Genomic DNA, 15,208 nt, shown 5'->3' with positions numbered 1-15,208 from the left:
GGCCAGGGCCCATGCCCTCGTTGCAGGCTTGATCCCCAGTGGGGGGCATGCATGAAGCAGCCCATAGATGTTTCTCTCTCATCTATGTTTGTTTTGCTCTCCCTCTTCCTTCCTCTGTCTCCAAAATCAATACGAAATAAAATAAAACAAAATAAAAGCAGAACAAGCTCAGATATCAAGGTGTGAAGGAGAGGAAAAATGCACCGGTGTTCTCATCTCCCCACATCATCTGCGTTCCCATTGTGGCATGTTTTTCTGAGGGGGGCGGGGATCTATGACTGCTTTGTTTCCTGGATGCAGCTGAATAGACCTTCTTATTAGTAGCCTCTGCTTCCAGGAATCATCCATGAAGGTCTCCGCCCTCAAGGGTGAAACACCTCACCTGCCATTTCTGTTCTGGCCACCGTGGGAAATCAACCTCCATGTCCAACAAGAGGGGACAGAGTGTGCAAGTGGTGGGTCAGCCCTGGGGGTTTCATGAGAGCATTGCAAATAGGCCAAGATGGAAGAAGTGACTATCGGCACGATGTTTGTTGAAAGCTATAATGTGGGTTAAGAAAAAAAGGTTTTTTCCTCCGGTCAGATATTGGTGCGGTTGCACACAAATGCTGGGTTTCTCAGGAGTTAACTGGGAATATTGGGAGCCTTGGGATGGGATCGTCTGTTTCCTGGGGAACCGCCTTTTAGATGCATTGAAATTTGAACCGGGTAAATATATTTTCTATGAAAACATGAATAAAGGTAAAACAATTTAAAAAATGAGCCAACAACCTTGTATGGGTCTCATACCTCAGGGCTACACTGTGTTCTAACAGGGATTGACCATCATCTTCTTTCCCCCCCATGCTATAAGAGAAAGTTTATTCAGCCCAGCTAGTGCGGCTCACTTGGTTGGAGTATCCTCCAGTGCACCAGAAGATGGTGGGTTTAATCCCAGAGTGGGAGCATATGGGAGGCAAACACTCAATTAATCTTTCTCTTTTACATTGGTAGAAGATCTCTCTCTCTCTCTCTCCCTCTCTCTCTCTCTCTCTCTCTCTCTCTCTTTCTCTCTCTCTCTCCTTCCCTCTCTCTAAAATCAATATTAAACATTTCTAGTTCTAGCTGGTTTGGCTGAGTGGATAGAGCATTGCCCTGCATACTGAAGGGTCCCAGGTTCAATTCTGGCCAAGGGCACATGCCTGTGTTGCAGGCTCGATCTCCAGTGTGGGGCATACAGGAGGCAGCAGATCAATGATTCTCTCTCATAATTGATGTTTCTCTCTCTCTCCCTCTCCCTTTTCCTCTGAAATAATAATAATAATTATATATATATATATATATATATATATATGAAGTAAACACTTCTAGAAAGAAATTTAGATTTTAAAAAGAGAAAGTTGAGCCCTGGCTCAGTGTTCCCTTTGGTGCAGGTGGAGCTGGGATTTCTGGTGCAGCTCTGGGCCTTTGCACCCAGGGGTAGAAGGGTTGGATGGGAAGATGGGGCAGGGGAAGGAGGCTGTAGTCAGGCCTCTTTCTTCTTCAGTGGCTGAAGAAGTCATAAGGAAATGAGAAAGAACCTGCCAGGTTGTAACCTTTGGGCCCCAGGTGACCTCAGCTGATGCTGGGAACCCTGAGGCAGGCAGCAGAGGCAGGGAGACTCCGGGGCACTCCTGGATAGCCCCCTAGCACACAGTGGGGAAAGTAGGGCAGAGCTGGAGGCCAGAGGAAACCAGCAGGAAACCAGCCCTGGGCAGTGTCCACGCCTGAGCCTGGTAGGTGACTGGAGAAATGGAGCCCTGGGGGAGGGCTGGCTGGGAAGCCCAGAGACTCAGGCTTATCTCTGTAGATTAGAGTCCTTGGGGAGAAGCTGGGGTGGGGTAGGGTGGGGTGGGGACTGCCTGAGGGGGGGGGGTGGGCATTTTGAGCTGGAAAAGGCATGCGGGCTGGGGGAAAGGCATCTGCAAAGGCTGGAGGCTTGGAAGGACAAGACTGTCCAACTAATTCACAGTCCTGCCTCATGCTGGGCCTTGTTGGCCTCAGCAGCCTTTCTGCCTCTGTCACAGTCACCCCCTCAGAAAGGCCTGGCTTGGTCACCCTAGTCGCCTTTAGCCATAGCCCCCATTTTGTTCACAACCCTTATCCTCTCCCAAGCAGCATGAGCAGAGCCAGGAGGCACTAGGTAAGGTGATGAGGCACTTGTCCCAGGCACAAAATTTAGGGCATGCCAAAAAGCTCAGCTACCAAAATTCATAGTATTTTCATGCAATATTTTAAAAGGTGAAATACGTGCAAAAAACCCAGGAGAAACAAAATCATGATTTTTTAAAAATTTGTATTTGTTGCCGAAACCGGTTTGGCTCAGTGGTAGAGCGTCGGTCTGTGGACTGAAGGGTCCCAGGTTCGATTCCGGTCAAGGGCATGTACATTGGTTGCGGGCACATCCCCAGTAGGGGTGTGCAAGAGGCAGCTGGTCGATGTTTCTCTCTCATTGACGTTTCTAGCTCTCTATCTCTCTCCCTTCCTCTCTGTAAAAAGATCAATAAAATATATATATATATATATATATATATATATATATATTTATTATTATTATTATTTTTTTAAAATTTGTATTTGTTAAGGTTCACCGGAGGATTTTTTTAAAGAGAGAATGGAAGAAAGGGAAGGAGATAGACACATTTGGCCCCCAGAGTGGGGCCAAAATTGAACTTGCAACCCAGGTACGTACCCTCGATCGGGCCAATCCGGTTTTGGAAAATATCCTGATTTTAAATAAAGGCAGGCTCCGACCCTGCACTGGCACCTTGCCTCACTCTTCTCACCTTGGTCCTTATCCTGGAATGAGGAAAAGAACGTATGAACTGCCAAAACCGGTTCGGCTTAGTGGATAGAGCGTCGGCCTGTGGACTGAAAGGTCCCAGGTTCGATTCCGGTCAAGGGCATGTACCTTGGTTGCGGGCACATCTCCAGTGGGGGGTGTGCAGGAGGCAGCTAATCGATGATTCTCTCTCATCAATGTTTCTAACTCTCTATCCCTCTCCCTTCCTCTCTGTAAAAAATCAAAAAAAAAAAAAAAAAAAAAAAAGAACGTATGAACTATGAGGAGACTCGGCTCCTGAAAAGTAATGCTGAAACCTGGAACCCAGGCCTAGCCCACCCGTGTCGGTTCCGCCCCCACAGCCCCGCCCCCCATCGAGACATCCCCGGCAACCACGGCTAGGCCCCGCCCCCTCCGCTTAGCCCCGCCCCCACGTCCGGTGGTGCCGGCGCCCGGTGTCCAGGTCCACGCTCCGGCCCCTGGGGCCTCCGGGCTGGCCTCTTGCCTGCGCGTCACTTCCGGGAAGGCAGCGGGAGCGAGGCTGACTTCCGCCCGCGGGGGAGCGGCGGCGGCGGCGGTGCAGGAGTAGGAGGCCGAGCCGCGGCGCCGAGCGACCGACGGGCGCACAGGAGGGCGGCCAGGAGCCATGGAGTGTGGCCCCGGGACCGGGGTGCGCGGGCCGCGGCGGTGAGTGCCTCACGGGGGCGGCATGGCGGCGTGGGGCGGCCGCGGTGCCGCTCTGGCCGTTTGGGCAGCCGGGCCCGGCCGCGAGGCTGGGGCAGCCTGGTCAGACTCCCCCGAAGCCCCGTACTCCCGGGGTAGCCTCAGTGTTCCCACAGGGACCCCACGCCAGGGGCGAGGGCCGCGGGCCCGCGTCCTCACTTTGGCAGAGCCCTGTCCCCCCTCCACTCAGCCTTCCGACGGGGGGTGGACACCCACCCTCCTATGACGCGGCCCCCGCTCCCCCCCCCTTCCATTCTGCCCTCCGGCGTGGAGGTAAACGCCCACCCCCCCTGGGCTGCGGCCTCCGCCTTCCGGGAGCGCGCTGCCCGAGCCGCGGACTCTGCCCCTGCCCCGGAACCGGCCCTGCAGCCCAGCACCCGGGGCGGCGGGCCCGTAGCCAAGCCCTGCTTCCTAAGCGTCTCCCAGACGCCTCTGCCCCTTCGCAGGCTTCCCGGCCTCCGCTCCATTTCAGGGAACATCCACGGTCTCTAACCCCGGCCCAGGATTCCTCCGGGGCTCCCTGTTTCCCACAGAATGAAGTCCGGTATCTGCAGCAGAGCTCACGGGCGCAGCCTGACCCGGGCCTTCTCCGGGGCCCCTCTGGTCGCCTCTTCCTCCCAGTGTCTCCTCTAGCCAGGACCTGCGGTTCCTGGAAGGCTCGGCCAACCACTGGGGTTTGCCCATGCTCTTCCCTCTGCCCTGTCCCCTGTCATTTGGTCACTGTCTCCACCGACCAGACTGCACCTTCCAGGCATCTTTCCTCCCCTGACTGGCTGGGTGAGGTGCCGTCACCGCCGTTAGTAGTTAGTATTTAGGTCGTCCTAGAGTATTGCAAGTGCTCTGGTTCCTCCTTGGTCCTCTTAACACCTCCAGCCTGCATGGGACCTGGCAGCATCTGCTTGTGAGTGAAATCCCTGGAGCTTTGGGTCCCAGGGGTGTGTGCCCGGTGATAGAGGCACCTGAACGTGCACTGCCCAGTCTGCAGCCTGGCTCTTGGGGCACTACTCAGTGATACTCATATATGATGTGCAGGAGGTCCCAGCTGTGTATGTCCTGAGACTGTCCCTGTTCCCTGTCAAATCTGGCAAACTCTGTAGCTTTCCCATTTCCTCTTTTCCCCTTGTCATTTGCCCATTCGTTCAGCCATTGTTTATTGAGCAAAAACAGATAGTGGTCCTACCCTCATGGAGTTTTTCTCTGGTTGGAACTGGGAACCGTGAGAGCATGGTGGACGTGGGGTGGGGGTACCTGACCAGGTCTGGGCCTCTTTGAGGGCACTGAAGTGAGATCTGAATGGTGGAAAGGACAAGAGCAAGGGCCATCAAATGAGATTGGGAGGGGGTCCCCAGGAAGGAAGCTGCATGGGCTCTGCCTCTGAGGCATGAGAGGGCAATGTGGCTCGTCTGAGGAGAATGAGGGGCACCAGATGAGTGAGGCTGGAGCGGTCCCTCCAGCCAACTGCCAACCTGGCAGGCTGTGATGAGGGATTTTATCTCTACTCTGAAAATAGAGAGGTGGTGTGATCAGATTTGTGTTGTGAAAAGATCTTTCAGCTGCTGGGGGTGGGGAGAATGGCCTGGAGTGCTGTGATGGTAGCCAGGGGGCACCAGCAAGGAAGGAGACTGCTGAAGTCCAGCTGATGACAGAGGAGGGGACCAGTGACAGTTAAAGAGAGAAAGAGCCAACAGGGAGGAGTCAAGGACCACATCCAGGTTCCTGGTTTGGTCAGTGTGCTTGGCCACCTTGGTCTACTCTATCCTCAGGGTTGTGGGGGACCACCTACCTGCCACTCTGGGTATCAACTAGATCTTCCTCCAAAACCAGCTTTCATGGCCAGCCGGTATGGCTCAGTGGTTGAGTGTCGGCCCATGTATGAAGAGGTCACTGGTTCAATTTCCATTAAGGACATAGGCCTGGGTTGCAGCTTGATCCCCAGTAGAGGGTGTGCAGAAAGCAGCTGATTAATGTTTCTCTCCAATCGATGTTTCTGCCTCTTCCTCTCTTGGAAATAAACAAAAACATGTTTGTTTGTCTTTTTTTTTTCTTTTAAATATATTTTATTGATTTTTCACAGAGAGGAAGAGAAAGAGAGAGTTAGAAACATCGATGAGAGAGAATCATCGATCAGCTGCCTCTTGCACACCCCTACTGGGGATGTGCCCACAACCAAGGTACGTGCCCACAACCAAGGTACATGCCCTTGCCCGGAATCAAACCCGGGACCTTTCAGTCCACAGGCCGATGCTCTATCCACTGAGCCAAACCAGTACTGGCTGTTTGTCTTTTTTTTTTTTAAACCCTAGCTTTCACAGAGCCACCTAAACTTCAGACCTTTTACTCCCTGCTTGCAGCAGTGGACCACCACCTGTTGGGGCCTGGACCTCTTTGAGAATATGTTGGTTGAAATTTGGGGACACATAATTCTTTCTTGGGGCGTACACTGTGGGGTGTTAAGCAGCATCCTTGGCTTCCACCCTCTTAATGCCAGGAGCTCCCTTCCCCAGTTCCTACAACCAAAAATGTCTCCAGACATTGGCAAGTGTTTCCATCTGAAACCAGTTGATAGACCCTCTCTTCTGAAAAATACTTGCACATAAGGTGTGCATCTGCCTGGAAGTTAGGGACTCCTGGAAGCTGTCCATGTCCTCCCCTTGGCTTTTGCAGTTCTCCCACTCCCCTCTGTGCCCACAGAAGGATGTGGCTCTCTCTAGCCCTTAGTCGCAGGTCACAGGTCTGGAGGGAGTGGGTGTGTTCTGGACCTCAGACTTCGCTGACCTACTCTGAATTTGAGTGTCCCTGGCCCAAATGTTTTTCAAATGCTGTGGCCTCAAAACAACGTGTCAAGGTCCTCTGATGCTAAAGCTGAGCAGCGTGTCTCCCTCCCTCGGTCTGTAGGGAAAGTGTAATAAGTGGTCAGGTTTTCTCAAACCTGTTTTTTACCTACTCTCTCCTTTCACAGCTCTCTGTATGTGATTGTAGTTTTTCTAGCAGTTTAACTGTAGTCTACTTTAACTGTAGACTGGGAACCCTGTTGATGGTTCTCTGTCAAAAGGAAGAACATTTGAGCTTCTACTCTGAGCCATGTCCCCTGCCCACTACCAAACCCCTCATGCCATTTACTATTCCTGTGATGTGAGGGGTGTCTTAGTTGATGGATAAGGAAATTGAGGCTCTGGGAGGATGAGTGGCTTGCTCAAGGTCCCAGACCCTGAAGTTGGCAGAGCTGGAGAAGGAGCTTCAGCTCCCCTGACCTCGCACCCCCTCCACAGCCTGGCCCCTGGGCTTGGCCCCAGCACAGCGGAGAGCCATTGTTCAGCTCTTAGCCTGAGATGTATCCTGCTTTTGTTCCCAGAGCCTTTGTTGTGTTTCCTCTGCCTGGGCTCCTCTGTCTCATGTCCTCAGGCGGGCCCAGCCCCTATCAGCGCCCCTATCGGGGAGCTGTTAGGTCCCTGTCTGAAGTCTGTTCTTGCTTCAGCTGCTCTGTGTGTGTGTGGTGGGGGTGGGGCGGCTGTCTGGGCCAGCCCTGTGGACAGAAACATGGGGGGTGGTGGTGGTGGTGGTGACGGTTTCCCTCGGCCCAGAACTGGAGGAGGAGAGCTGGAGTGGCCAGGGGGGTTTGCTTGCCCAGCACAACCATCAGGTTGTGGCTGGGCTGACATGGCAAGATTTGGTGACTGCAAGCTGAGGAAGGGTGGTAGTAGGCAGGCCAGGTCAGTTTTGGGTCCCACAGAGGACACTTGGGAGGTGCATGGTCCCCTGAGAGTGGTAAGCTGGGCTTGCAGGTCCGTGGGGCAGAGGGTGGAGCAGTCTTGATCAGGAGAGAGTGGACTGGGCTTTGGGGAAGGCCAAGAGGCTCAGGCCATGTGAGATTGGGTCCCCGACTCTGGTTGTGCCCTGGGGAAACTCACATGTTGCTGTTCTTTGCAGGGCTTTCCTGTGCAGGACATGGAGACGTGAGGCTGCAAGGCTCCCGAGGGCTCGGCTTGGACCGAGATGGGGCTGGGCTGCTGCCTCCTAACAGGGCTTTTGTCTGGGGCAGTGGCTGGGGGTTGCCCTCCCCCTCTCCCACCCGCATCTCGGAGCAACCCTACCCCTCTGCTGCTGAGCGAGGCCTGTCCTGGGGCCCGGTGCCCGCCATGAACGGCCTGTCGGTGACTGAGCTCTGCTGCCTCTTCTGTTGCCCGCCCTGCCCTGGCCGCATTGCCGCCAAGCTCGCCTTCCTGCCGCCGGAGCCCACCTACTCGCTGGTGCCTGAGCCCGAGCCCAGGCATGGTGGGGCTGGGGCCACCGCCTTGGGGACCCTGCGGGCCTCCACGGGCACCCCCAGACGTTGGAAGCTCCACCTGATGGAGCGCTCTGATTTCCAGTACAGCCAGCGAGAGCTGGACACTATTGAGGTCTTCCTGACCAAGAGCAGCCGGGGCAACCGCGTTGCCTGCATGTATGTGCGCTGTGTGCCCGGAGCCAGGTGAGCCGTTAGGACCGGGCCAGACAGGCCCAGAGCCAGGAAGGATGGAGGGGCGGGACCTGGGCAGAGTCCATGCTCATCCTCATGGTTCCTGGAATGCCAAAATGGGATGAAAGCCCACCAGGGGTTGTGGGTGCCTGCGGGTGCTTCTTGCCAAGGTGTGTCAGACCAGAGCTGCCAAGGGTGTGCCTCACTCTGCTCACGGCCACTGTTCAGCTCCCTTAAGCTCTACTGCCAGGTGCCCTTCCATTTTCCCATCTTACAGATGAGGACCCTGAGGCTGAGGGAAGTGGCTTCACGTGGCTGTGGAACATCATCACTCCACAAGGAGCAGGGTCTCTCAGGCGCTCGGGGCCCAGTGAAGTCTTGGTACTTGAGGCTGCTGGTGGCTCAGGCTCAGTCTGCCTTCCCGTTAACAGGCACCTCAGGACCTGCGAGCAGAGCTCTTTCCTGAGCCTGAGGGGTGGGGCAGAGCAGGTTTTCCAGGTGCTTCTGCCTCACACCAGGCAGGTTTTGAGTTCAGGTCTAAGTTCAGAGGGAGAGTTCTTACATTTTCTCTGGGCCAGGCAGGGCTGGTGGGAGTGGGAGCTGGGACCCATAGTGCTGGAGGAAGGGGACCTTGAGGATCTGTTGGCGAGGAGTCACCTCATTCCCTGCTCTTGGCAGGACCTCGGCAGGCCCTGTTAGCGGCAGCTTGGCAGGCTTGTCATGGGACACAAGTGCTGAAATGAGTGCCGTGGTCATTTTCTGCGGGAGAAGGAGACCAAACCACTGTGATCAGGGGTTGGCTTTATTCACTTGAGGGGCAGGGGATGGGCCAACTGTCAGGAAGCGAGGGGAGAGCCCTGTCGATGAAGTCTCAAAAGGAATGGACTCAAGGAGAGGCGGCTGGGCCCATCCTGTGTTCAATGTGACAGATCACACAGGCAGGAGGAGCTAGGCTATTTTGTGGCACAGGCCGCCTATCCTCCTCCCCCTCCTCCCCCCAGCATTGCTGTCACTTCCTGGTTGAGGTGTGAGTAGACCCCTCTTTCTCTTGCCCTCTGACCATGTCTTTATCCCACCCCACTAGGTACACAGTCCTTTTCTCACATGGCAATGCTGTGGACCTGGGCCAGATGAGCAGCTTCTACATTGGCCTGGGCACACGCATCAACTGTAATATCTTCTCCTATGACTACTCGGGCTACGGCGTTAGCTCGGGCAGGCCCTCAGAGAAGAACCTCTATGCTGACATCGATGCTGCCTGGCAGGCCTTGCGTACCCGGTGAGCTGTGTGCGGGGACTTGGTCAACCTAAGCTGTCCCCTTGGAGGGGACCAGAAACTGGGCAGCAGGGAGGGGTGGAAGGTGCCCACTAGGGACTTAGGCCTACCTCCCTGAGGGGAACCTAAGTACTACGAGGTTCCTTGTGGGTGGCCTTGCTGGAGAGGAGAACTGTCAGTGGCCAAGTGGTCCAGATGATGAGGCCTGACCCTATCCCTTCAGCATGGTAACAGATAGGCTTGGTGTGCAGGCAGGCATGTCAGCATCTTCAGAACTCCCTGGGCAGGGGCAGGGATGGGCTGGGGCTGTCTCCAGCGGAGTGGAGGTTCCCTCAGAAAGAAATGTTAAGTGAAGGGCCTTGGGCCCAGTGGAAGCATGTGAGGGCTGTGTGAACGAATTGTGGGAGCCCCAAGGCAAAGGGAGCACATGGGGTTCAGGGCTGGGCTGGGCTGCATTGGGATTCTGGGGGAAAGGCCTGAGGTACTTATAGTCGTGGAACTTGGCCTCATCCTGGGTCAGTGGGTAGGGGTGGGGCTCCTCTAGGCTTAGAGGGTTCTGTTGGATAGCTTGGTGCCTAGAACTGATGGCTGGTGGGAGGTCAGTGAGCAGAGGACATATCCACATACTTGACTCAGAGCCATTTCTTCTCTGGACCGCCACCATCCTGGTCATCTGGATCCTGGGCAGGCCCCTCCCACCCTAATACTCACTCATGAAGCACATTTACTCTGTCTCAGTGCTGCCCTGAGCCCAGCACTGCTCCAGAAGGAGGGTAACCCTGGCCTTCCTGGAGGTGGAGCCCTATCCACTGCTGGGGGATACCCTACTCCAGCCCTGCCTGGCTGACCTGCCGGACCCTCTCCTTCGAGCCCCAAAGTCAGTCTTCCCTGGGGAGATGGGGCTCATAGTGATGGACCAGGCAGGCCCTTTGGCAGGCCCTGGGAGCAGGGTCCCCTGACACCAGGGACCTGTCTTTGGTGATGTGATACAGATACATGCCTGCCCTCAACTGCCTCAACCCTTCCTTCTCTCCTTGCTTGCACTGGGGGTTGCTGGCAGAATCAAACTCCGCTGTGGGGTGAGGGCTAGGAGCTTTGTCCATTGTCCACCTATCCTGTCACCAGCATTGACTTCCAGAGACTTGGTCCCTAAGCTCCAACAGCCTAGAGACAGTAGGAGGCTTGTGCCCAAGCAGTGCCTGGGGCTGGGGAGGCCTGGGGGAGAAGAGTCACTCCATTTGTCACCTGTTGAGTTTATTCAGGTGGCGATTGCCAGGGGCTGCTGGGGTCCCTGCTTGGTGTTGGGTGATCACTCAGCACAGTGGTGGCCATGGCAACCTGGGAGCAGACTGGGGAGGTGTGACCAGGTAGCATCCTTGATGCCTGGGGGTGGGCTGGGGTTAACGTGTAGTGTTAACCCCAGGGACAGGTGGAGATAACCCTGTAGATGGGGAGGTAGAATCTGGCTTTGCAGGTGTGTTCCTCAAGTGAGATGCAGACTGTCCTGGCCCCTGTCTACCACGAACAGGGATGTCCCTTTGGGTTTGGGGTCTGATGTGTTGAAGGAGAGCCTTGGAGGCCACCTGCATGGGGAGGGTGGCAAGTGGGTCCCCATGTGGTTGGGAATAGGCAAATAGGAGTGGTGGAAATGGGTTGGAGCTGGATCAGCTGTGCTGGGGATTCTGGGGGAGGCATGTGGGAGGCATGACAGGGCTCGGGTTGGGATTTGAAGGTGGGAATTGGTGCTAAGGAGGGTGACCCAGGACTTGGTCACCATATAGGGAAGGTGCCAGGAGTTTGCACACACCACCTCCCCACAGCAGTGGATATTCTACAAACCATTGTTGTACTGAGCACCTAATTGGGCATGGAGAACACCAAGGGGTGACACAACGGGTCAGCTGCCTCAATTCCCCACAGCAAAGAGGGTGGGGAAGGGGTGCAGGCAGGAAGACAGCCCCCTCCCCCAAAGAGCTGTCTAATTCAGAATAGCAGGGACAGGGAAACTCCAAGCAGAATCTGGATGTGGCCCTGGTCAAGTGTGTATAGGGTTGGGGGTTGACAGGGTGACCTGGAGAAATAGGAGAGGCCCCCGAACTGCCCTGCTCCCAGCAGCCTTTGTGGGGCCCTCACCAAGTGCGCTCCTTACGCACGAAGAAGTAGATCCTGTTGGAGAAACTGAGGGTAGATCCAGGTGACCTGGGCTGAGGCCTGGTTGGGGAGGGTTGGGGGCAGCTGTCTTCATACCTGCAGGGGCCCTGCCTCCCTACTAAGTGCACCTCCTTGTTGGGGGCCAGGGGAAGGTCCCTGGGACCAGCCTAGTTGCCTGGAACTGTCCTAGGAGAATGGGGGACAGACTGCCCAAGGAGGGAGGGTATGGAACGGGAGTGTTGCAGTTGCAGCTGACCCTGTGCCACTGCCAGGTACGGCATCAGTCCAGATAGCATCGTCCTGTATGGGCAGAGCATCGGCACAGTGCCCACCGTGGACCTGGCCTCCCGCTACGAGTGCGCTGCGGTGGTGCTGCACTCCCCGCTCACCTCGGGCATGCGTGTTGCCTTCCCAGACACCAGGAAGACCTACTGCTTTGATGCTTTCCCCAAGTGAGCGCTGGGCTGCCCTGGGAACCTGGGCGGGGGTGGGGCCTTGGTGGGGCGGGGCTTGGAGGACTGACACGCCCCACCCTGCAGCATCGAGAAGGTGTCAAAGATCACATCGCCGGTGCTTATCATCCATGGCACGGAGGACGAGGTGATCGACTTCTCGCACGGGCTGGCGCTCTATGAGCGCTGCCCCAAGGCCGTGGAGCCGCTGTGGGTGGAGGGCGCCGGGCACAACGACATTGAGCTCTACAGCCAGTACCTGGATCGCCTGCGCCGCTTCATCTCCCAGGAGCTGCCCAGCCAGCGCGCCTAGTGGAGCTGCTGCGCCCGAGCCAAGCCAGGAACAGACCTCAGCAATAAGGCGGCGCCCCGGCCCCAGGGGCTGCATGTGTATCCCTCGTGAGCCCCAGTCCCCCCAGGCAGCTGGCTGGCAATGAGGTTGAAACTGCCCCTGCCTAGGGGCTGTGGACGATATGCAAGGGGCAGAGCCACGCTTTCCTTTTCTCTTGGAAGCAAAACAAAGGAAAAAGGTGAAAAATTAAAGATTAAAAATTTTAATGTTTCTTCCCTTTCATGGCTCATGTGTGCTCTCCCCAGGGCTCTGCGAGTTCTCAAAATGTGCGGGGCGCGCCCTCAAACCCCAGGAGACTTCACAAATGCAGACGCCACCATCACTGCCATGGAAGAAGGGGCTGGATTTAGTTCCCAACCCAGCACCCCTTGAGCTTGCGGTTGTCTGGTGGTGATGTTATCTGGGAGGGTGGTGGGCGTCCTATCTTTTCAAAACCCTTGAGGGTTAGGGTGTGTAGACGCAGCAGGTCTGGGTTCAGCCTGCTCTGGGGCCCCAGTGAGGCACCCTTCCGCTCCCATAATGGATGAGGACACTGCACAATCGCTCCCTTGGTAGATACGGACACTGCAATCGCAAGGCTCCTGTACCTGTCCTGGGGGCGGGCTGCATAGAGTGCCAAGACAGCTCACCAAGGTTCTGAGGGGCCAGGCCAGGGCACTTCCTTTGCAAAATGAGGCTGAAGCCCAGGGACAGACTGGCAGGTCTGAGGGCCTTATGGGGTCTTCCCAAGGAAAGGGGCCACTCGGGGCTGGGTTTTTGCTACACTCCTTGGGGGCTTTGAGCTGTGTTTGCCTAGGGTGCCCTTGAGATCCCGGGTCTCTCAGTACCCCAGCTGGAGGCCGGGCTCACCACCAGGCCCTGATTGCCTCCTGCGCCCTCCAAGGACAAAGCCCTACAGCTGGGAAAGTCTCAGAAACGAGTGACGTGTGGTCCACCCCAGGGTCTGGCGGAGGCTTAGCTTAGAATTTAGGGTGGCTGCCCCCGCCCAGATCTGCTTGTTTCCACCTGGCCCTAGTCCGAAGCTCATGGCGTGGCAGGGCCCTTTAAGAGGGGGCGGTGCTCCAGCTTGGGGGGGTGGGGACTACGCTGAGGGGGCGCGGCCGTCGGGAGCTGCGTCCCCTGCGGGGTCCGGGCGGGAGCGGAAGTGGCGTAATGCTCGCCCGGAACCGGAGGCGGATGGTCGAGAAGGCCGCGGCCTCGCCGGTAAGTGGCGGGGGCTCGTACCCCGCCCGGCCGGTCCTTGCCCTTTCCGCCATTCCCGACGGTTCCCCTCGGTCCCCATGCGTCTCAGCGTCTCCACGTGCAGAACAGAACGGGCTCCCGCGGGGTCGAACCGGCGCAGTCCCATCGCGCCCAGGCGCCTCCGCTGGTCTCAGTGTTGACACTTAGTGGGTCAGGTGGCCCTCCCCGGCAGCCCGCCGGGTTTGGCCTCGTAGTTCTTTGCTCCGCAGGACTTTTGGTTGCTTGTAACGGGGAAGGAGAGACGTGGGTGCTCAGAGCTTAGACTGGGCCGCCGGGGGCATAAAGAGTGTCCCTGTCCGAGGGAAGGTGACTCACCGGTGTCACGGGAGACGCCTTTTCTACCAAACCTTTCCTCCACCGTCCCTCCAGGCTAGCTCCGGTGTGCTGGCCTCGGGGCAGTCCAGCCTTTGAGTCTATGGAGTATGTGCGCTGGCCTGGGAGTGGGCGGGGAAGCTGCTGGTGCCTTCGTCCCTCCCAAACCCCATGAGCCCCTCTAGCTGGGAGTTTGGGGTTATTTTTGATAATACGGGACGTTTAGAAGCCAAACTGAACATGAGATATGTATTCATTAGAGCAGAGAACATACCCAGGACATTTGCACAGACTGGTCTTTGAGTCTGACATACGCCCTGGTCTTCTGTCAATGCCCCCAGCGTACTTAACCTTTCTTAACAAATCTGACTTCCTCACGGTCTGTTGCTTCAGTTTCTTCCCCAAAGCAACCCAACTCCTGACTCCTCAGTCCTGAGCTCCCTCCCACTGACCCTTGGTGCCTCACTTGTCACCCAGTATGTTGTCTTTTCACCCTCTCCGAATGTAAGTTTACTGAGAGACAGGGCCCCATAATGTAATAAGTTCAAAGCAACCGCTCACAACTGAACAAAAATGTTTTCAGATACACAGAGTAAAAAATGCAGAGCATGGAAGATCCCAGGGAAACACTCCATGTCATACCTATCCCTGACCTCCAAGGCCTAGTGTCCAGTCCCTTGGGGCAGAGATAAACCAGTTTCTTATGTATCAACAGAGAAAGCCCATGCACATACTTCTAATTCGTTTGTACAAAACATCACTCACCATGTGATCCCACTTGGAGAGTGCTTTTTATGAACTCATTCGTTTTAATGGCTATCATATTTTATTAATACTGTGTATTTATCCTATTTCCTGTTGGTTGAAATTTAGGTTATTTCCAGTCTTATAACAAGCAGTGCTAGGTTGAATATACTTATAGCCAAGTAGGAATATTTCTGTCGGCTGAATTCCTTGGTGCAGAAGTGCTAGGCCAAGTGGCTCTGTGCAGATCTCTAACTGGGAAATAATTTCTTAACCAGTCATACCAAATCGTCCCCCTCCCAACAAAGGAAGGGGCTAGTGTCCCCCATTGCTTGATCTTGAAGAACTGGTAGGCATAAAATAGTTTCATTGTGGCTTTATGTGTTTCCTGGGAAGTATTATACAATGGATCTCAGTGCTTTTGTCAGATCTGTTTTTTATGTTGATAATATCTACCATTTTGAAACTGGAAAGACCTATATTTGTCATAAACGTGCTTATATTTAAAAGCTGTTTGTATTTCATAGTCTTTGCCCATTTTTCTATTGGGTTGTGTTGGTGTTATTCTTTTCTAGGCACTCTTTCAAAATTAAAGCAGTTAGCCCATTGTCTATTAAAGTGTTTTTCCCCTTTCTGTTATTTGTCTTTGACTTGGATTGGATCTTTTTGTTTGTCTGCCATATTTATTTATTTTTGCCAG

General features: G+C 55.3%; 1 protein-coding gene across 1 annotated transcript; it reads left to right on the top strand.

Annotated features, from left to right (window-relative positions):
* The first annotated feature begins 3,237 nt into the window (after window positions 1–3,237).
* Window positions 3,238–12,427, top strand: ABHD17A (abhydrolase domain containing 17A, depalmitoylase). The gene is made up of 5 exons (XM_084885484.1): window positions 3,238–3,487; window positions 7,451–7,991; window positions 9,064–9,258; window positions 11,679–11,858; window positions 11,946–12,427. Exons 2-5 carry the CDS (start codon window positions 7,660–7,662, stop codon window positions 12,169–12,171), a joined length of 933 nt encoding a protein of 310 aa, XP_084741610.1. The 5' UTR covers window positions 3,238–3,487; window positions 7,451–7,659; the 3' UTR covers window positions 12,172–12,427.
* The last annotated feature ends 2,781 nt before the right edge of the window (window positions 12,428–15,208 follow it).

This window comes from Pipistrellus hanaki (genome assembly GCF_964339955.1).
Source record: "Pipistrellus hanaki genome assembly, chromosome: 5".
Lineage (NCBI taxonomy): Eukaryota > Metazoa > Chordata > Mammalia > Chiroptera > Vespertilionidae > Pipistrellus > Pipistrellus hanaki.
Note: the sequence above shows the minus strand (reverse complement) of the source record. Positions and strands in the feature narration are given on the sequence as shown.

Bases quoted from the DNA above. Each gene is read 5' to 3' on its own strand.
- ABHD17A (XM_084885484.1), top strand. From the start codon at position 7,660: ATGAACGGCCTGTCGGTGACTGAGCTCTGCTGCCTCTTCTGTTGCCCG. The intron at 9,259-11,678 runs GTGAGCTGTGTG...TGCCACTGCCAG, and splicing joins TGGCAGGCCTTGCGTACCCG to GTACGGCATCAGTCCAGATA. The intron at 11,859-11,945 runs GTGAGCGCTGGG...CCCACCCTGCAG, and splicing joins TGCTTTGATGCTTTCCCCAA to CATCGAGAAGGTGTCAAAGA.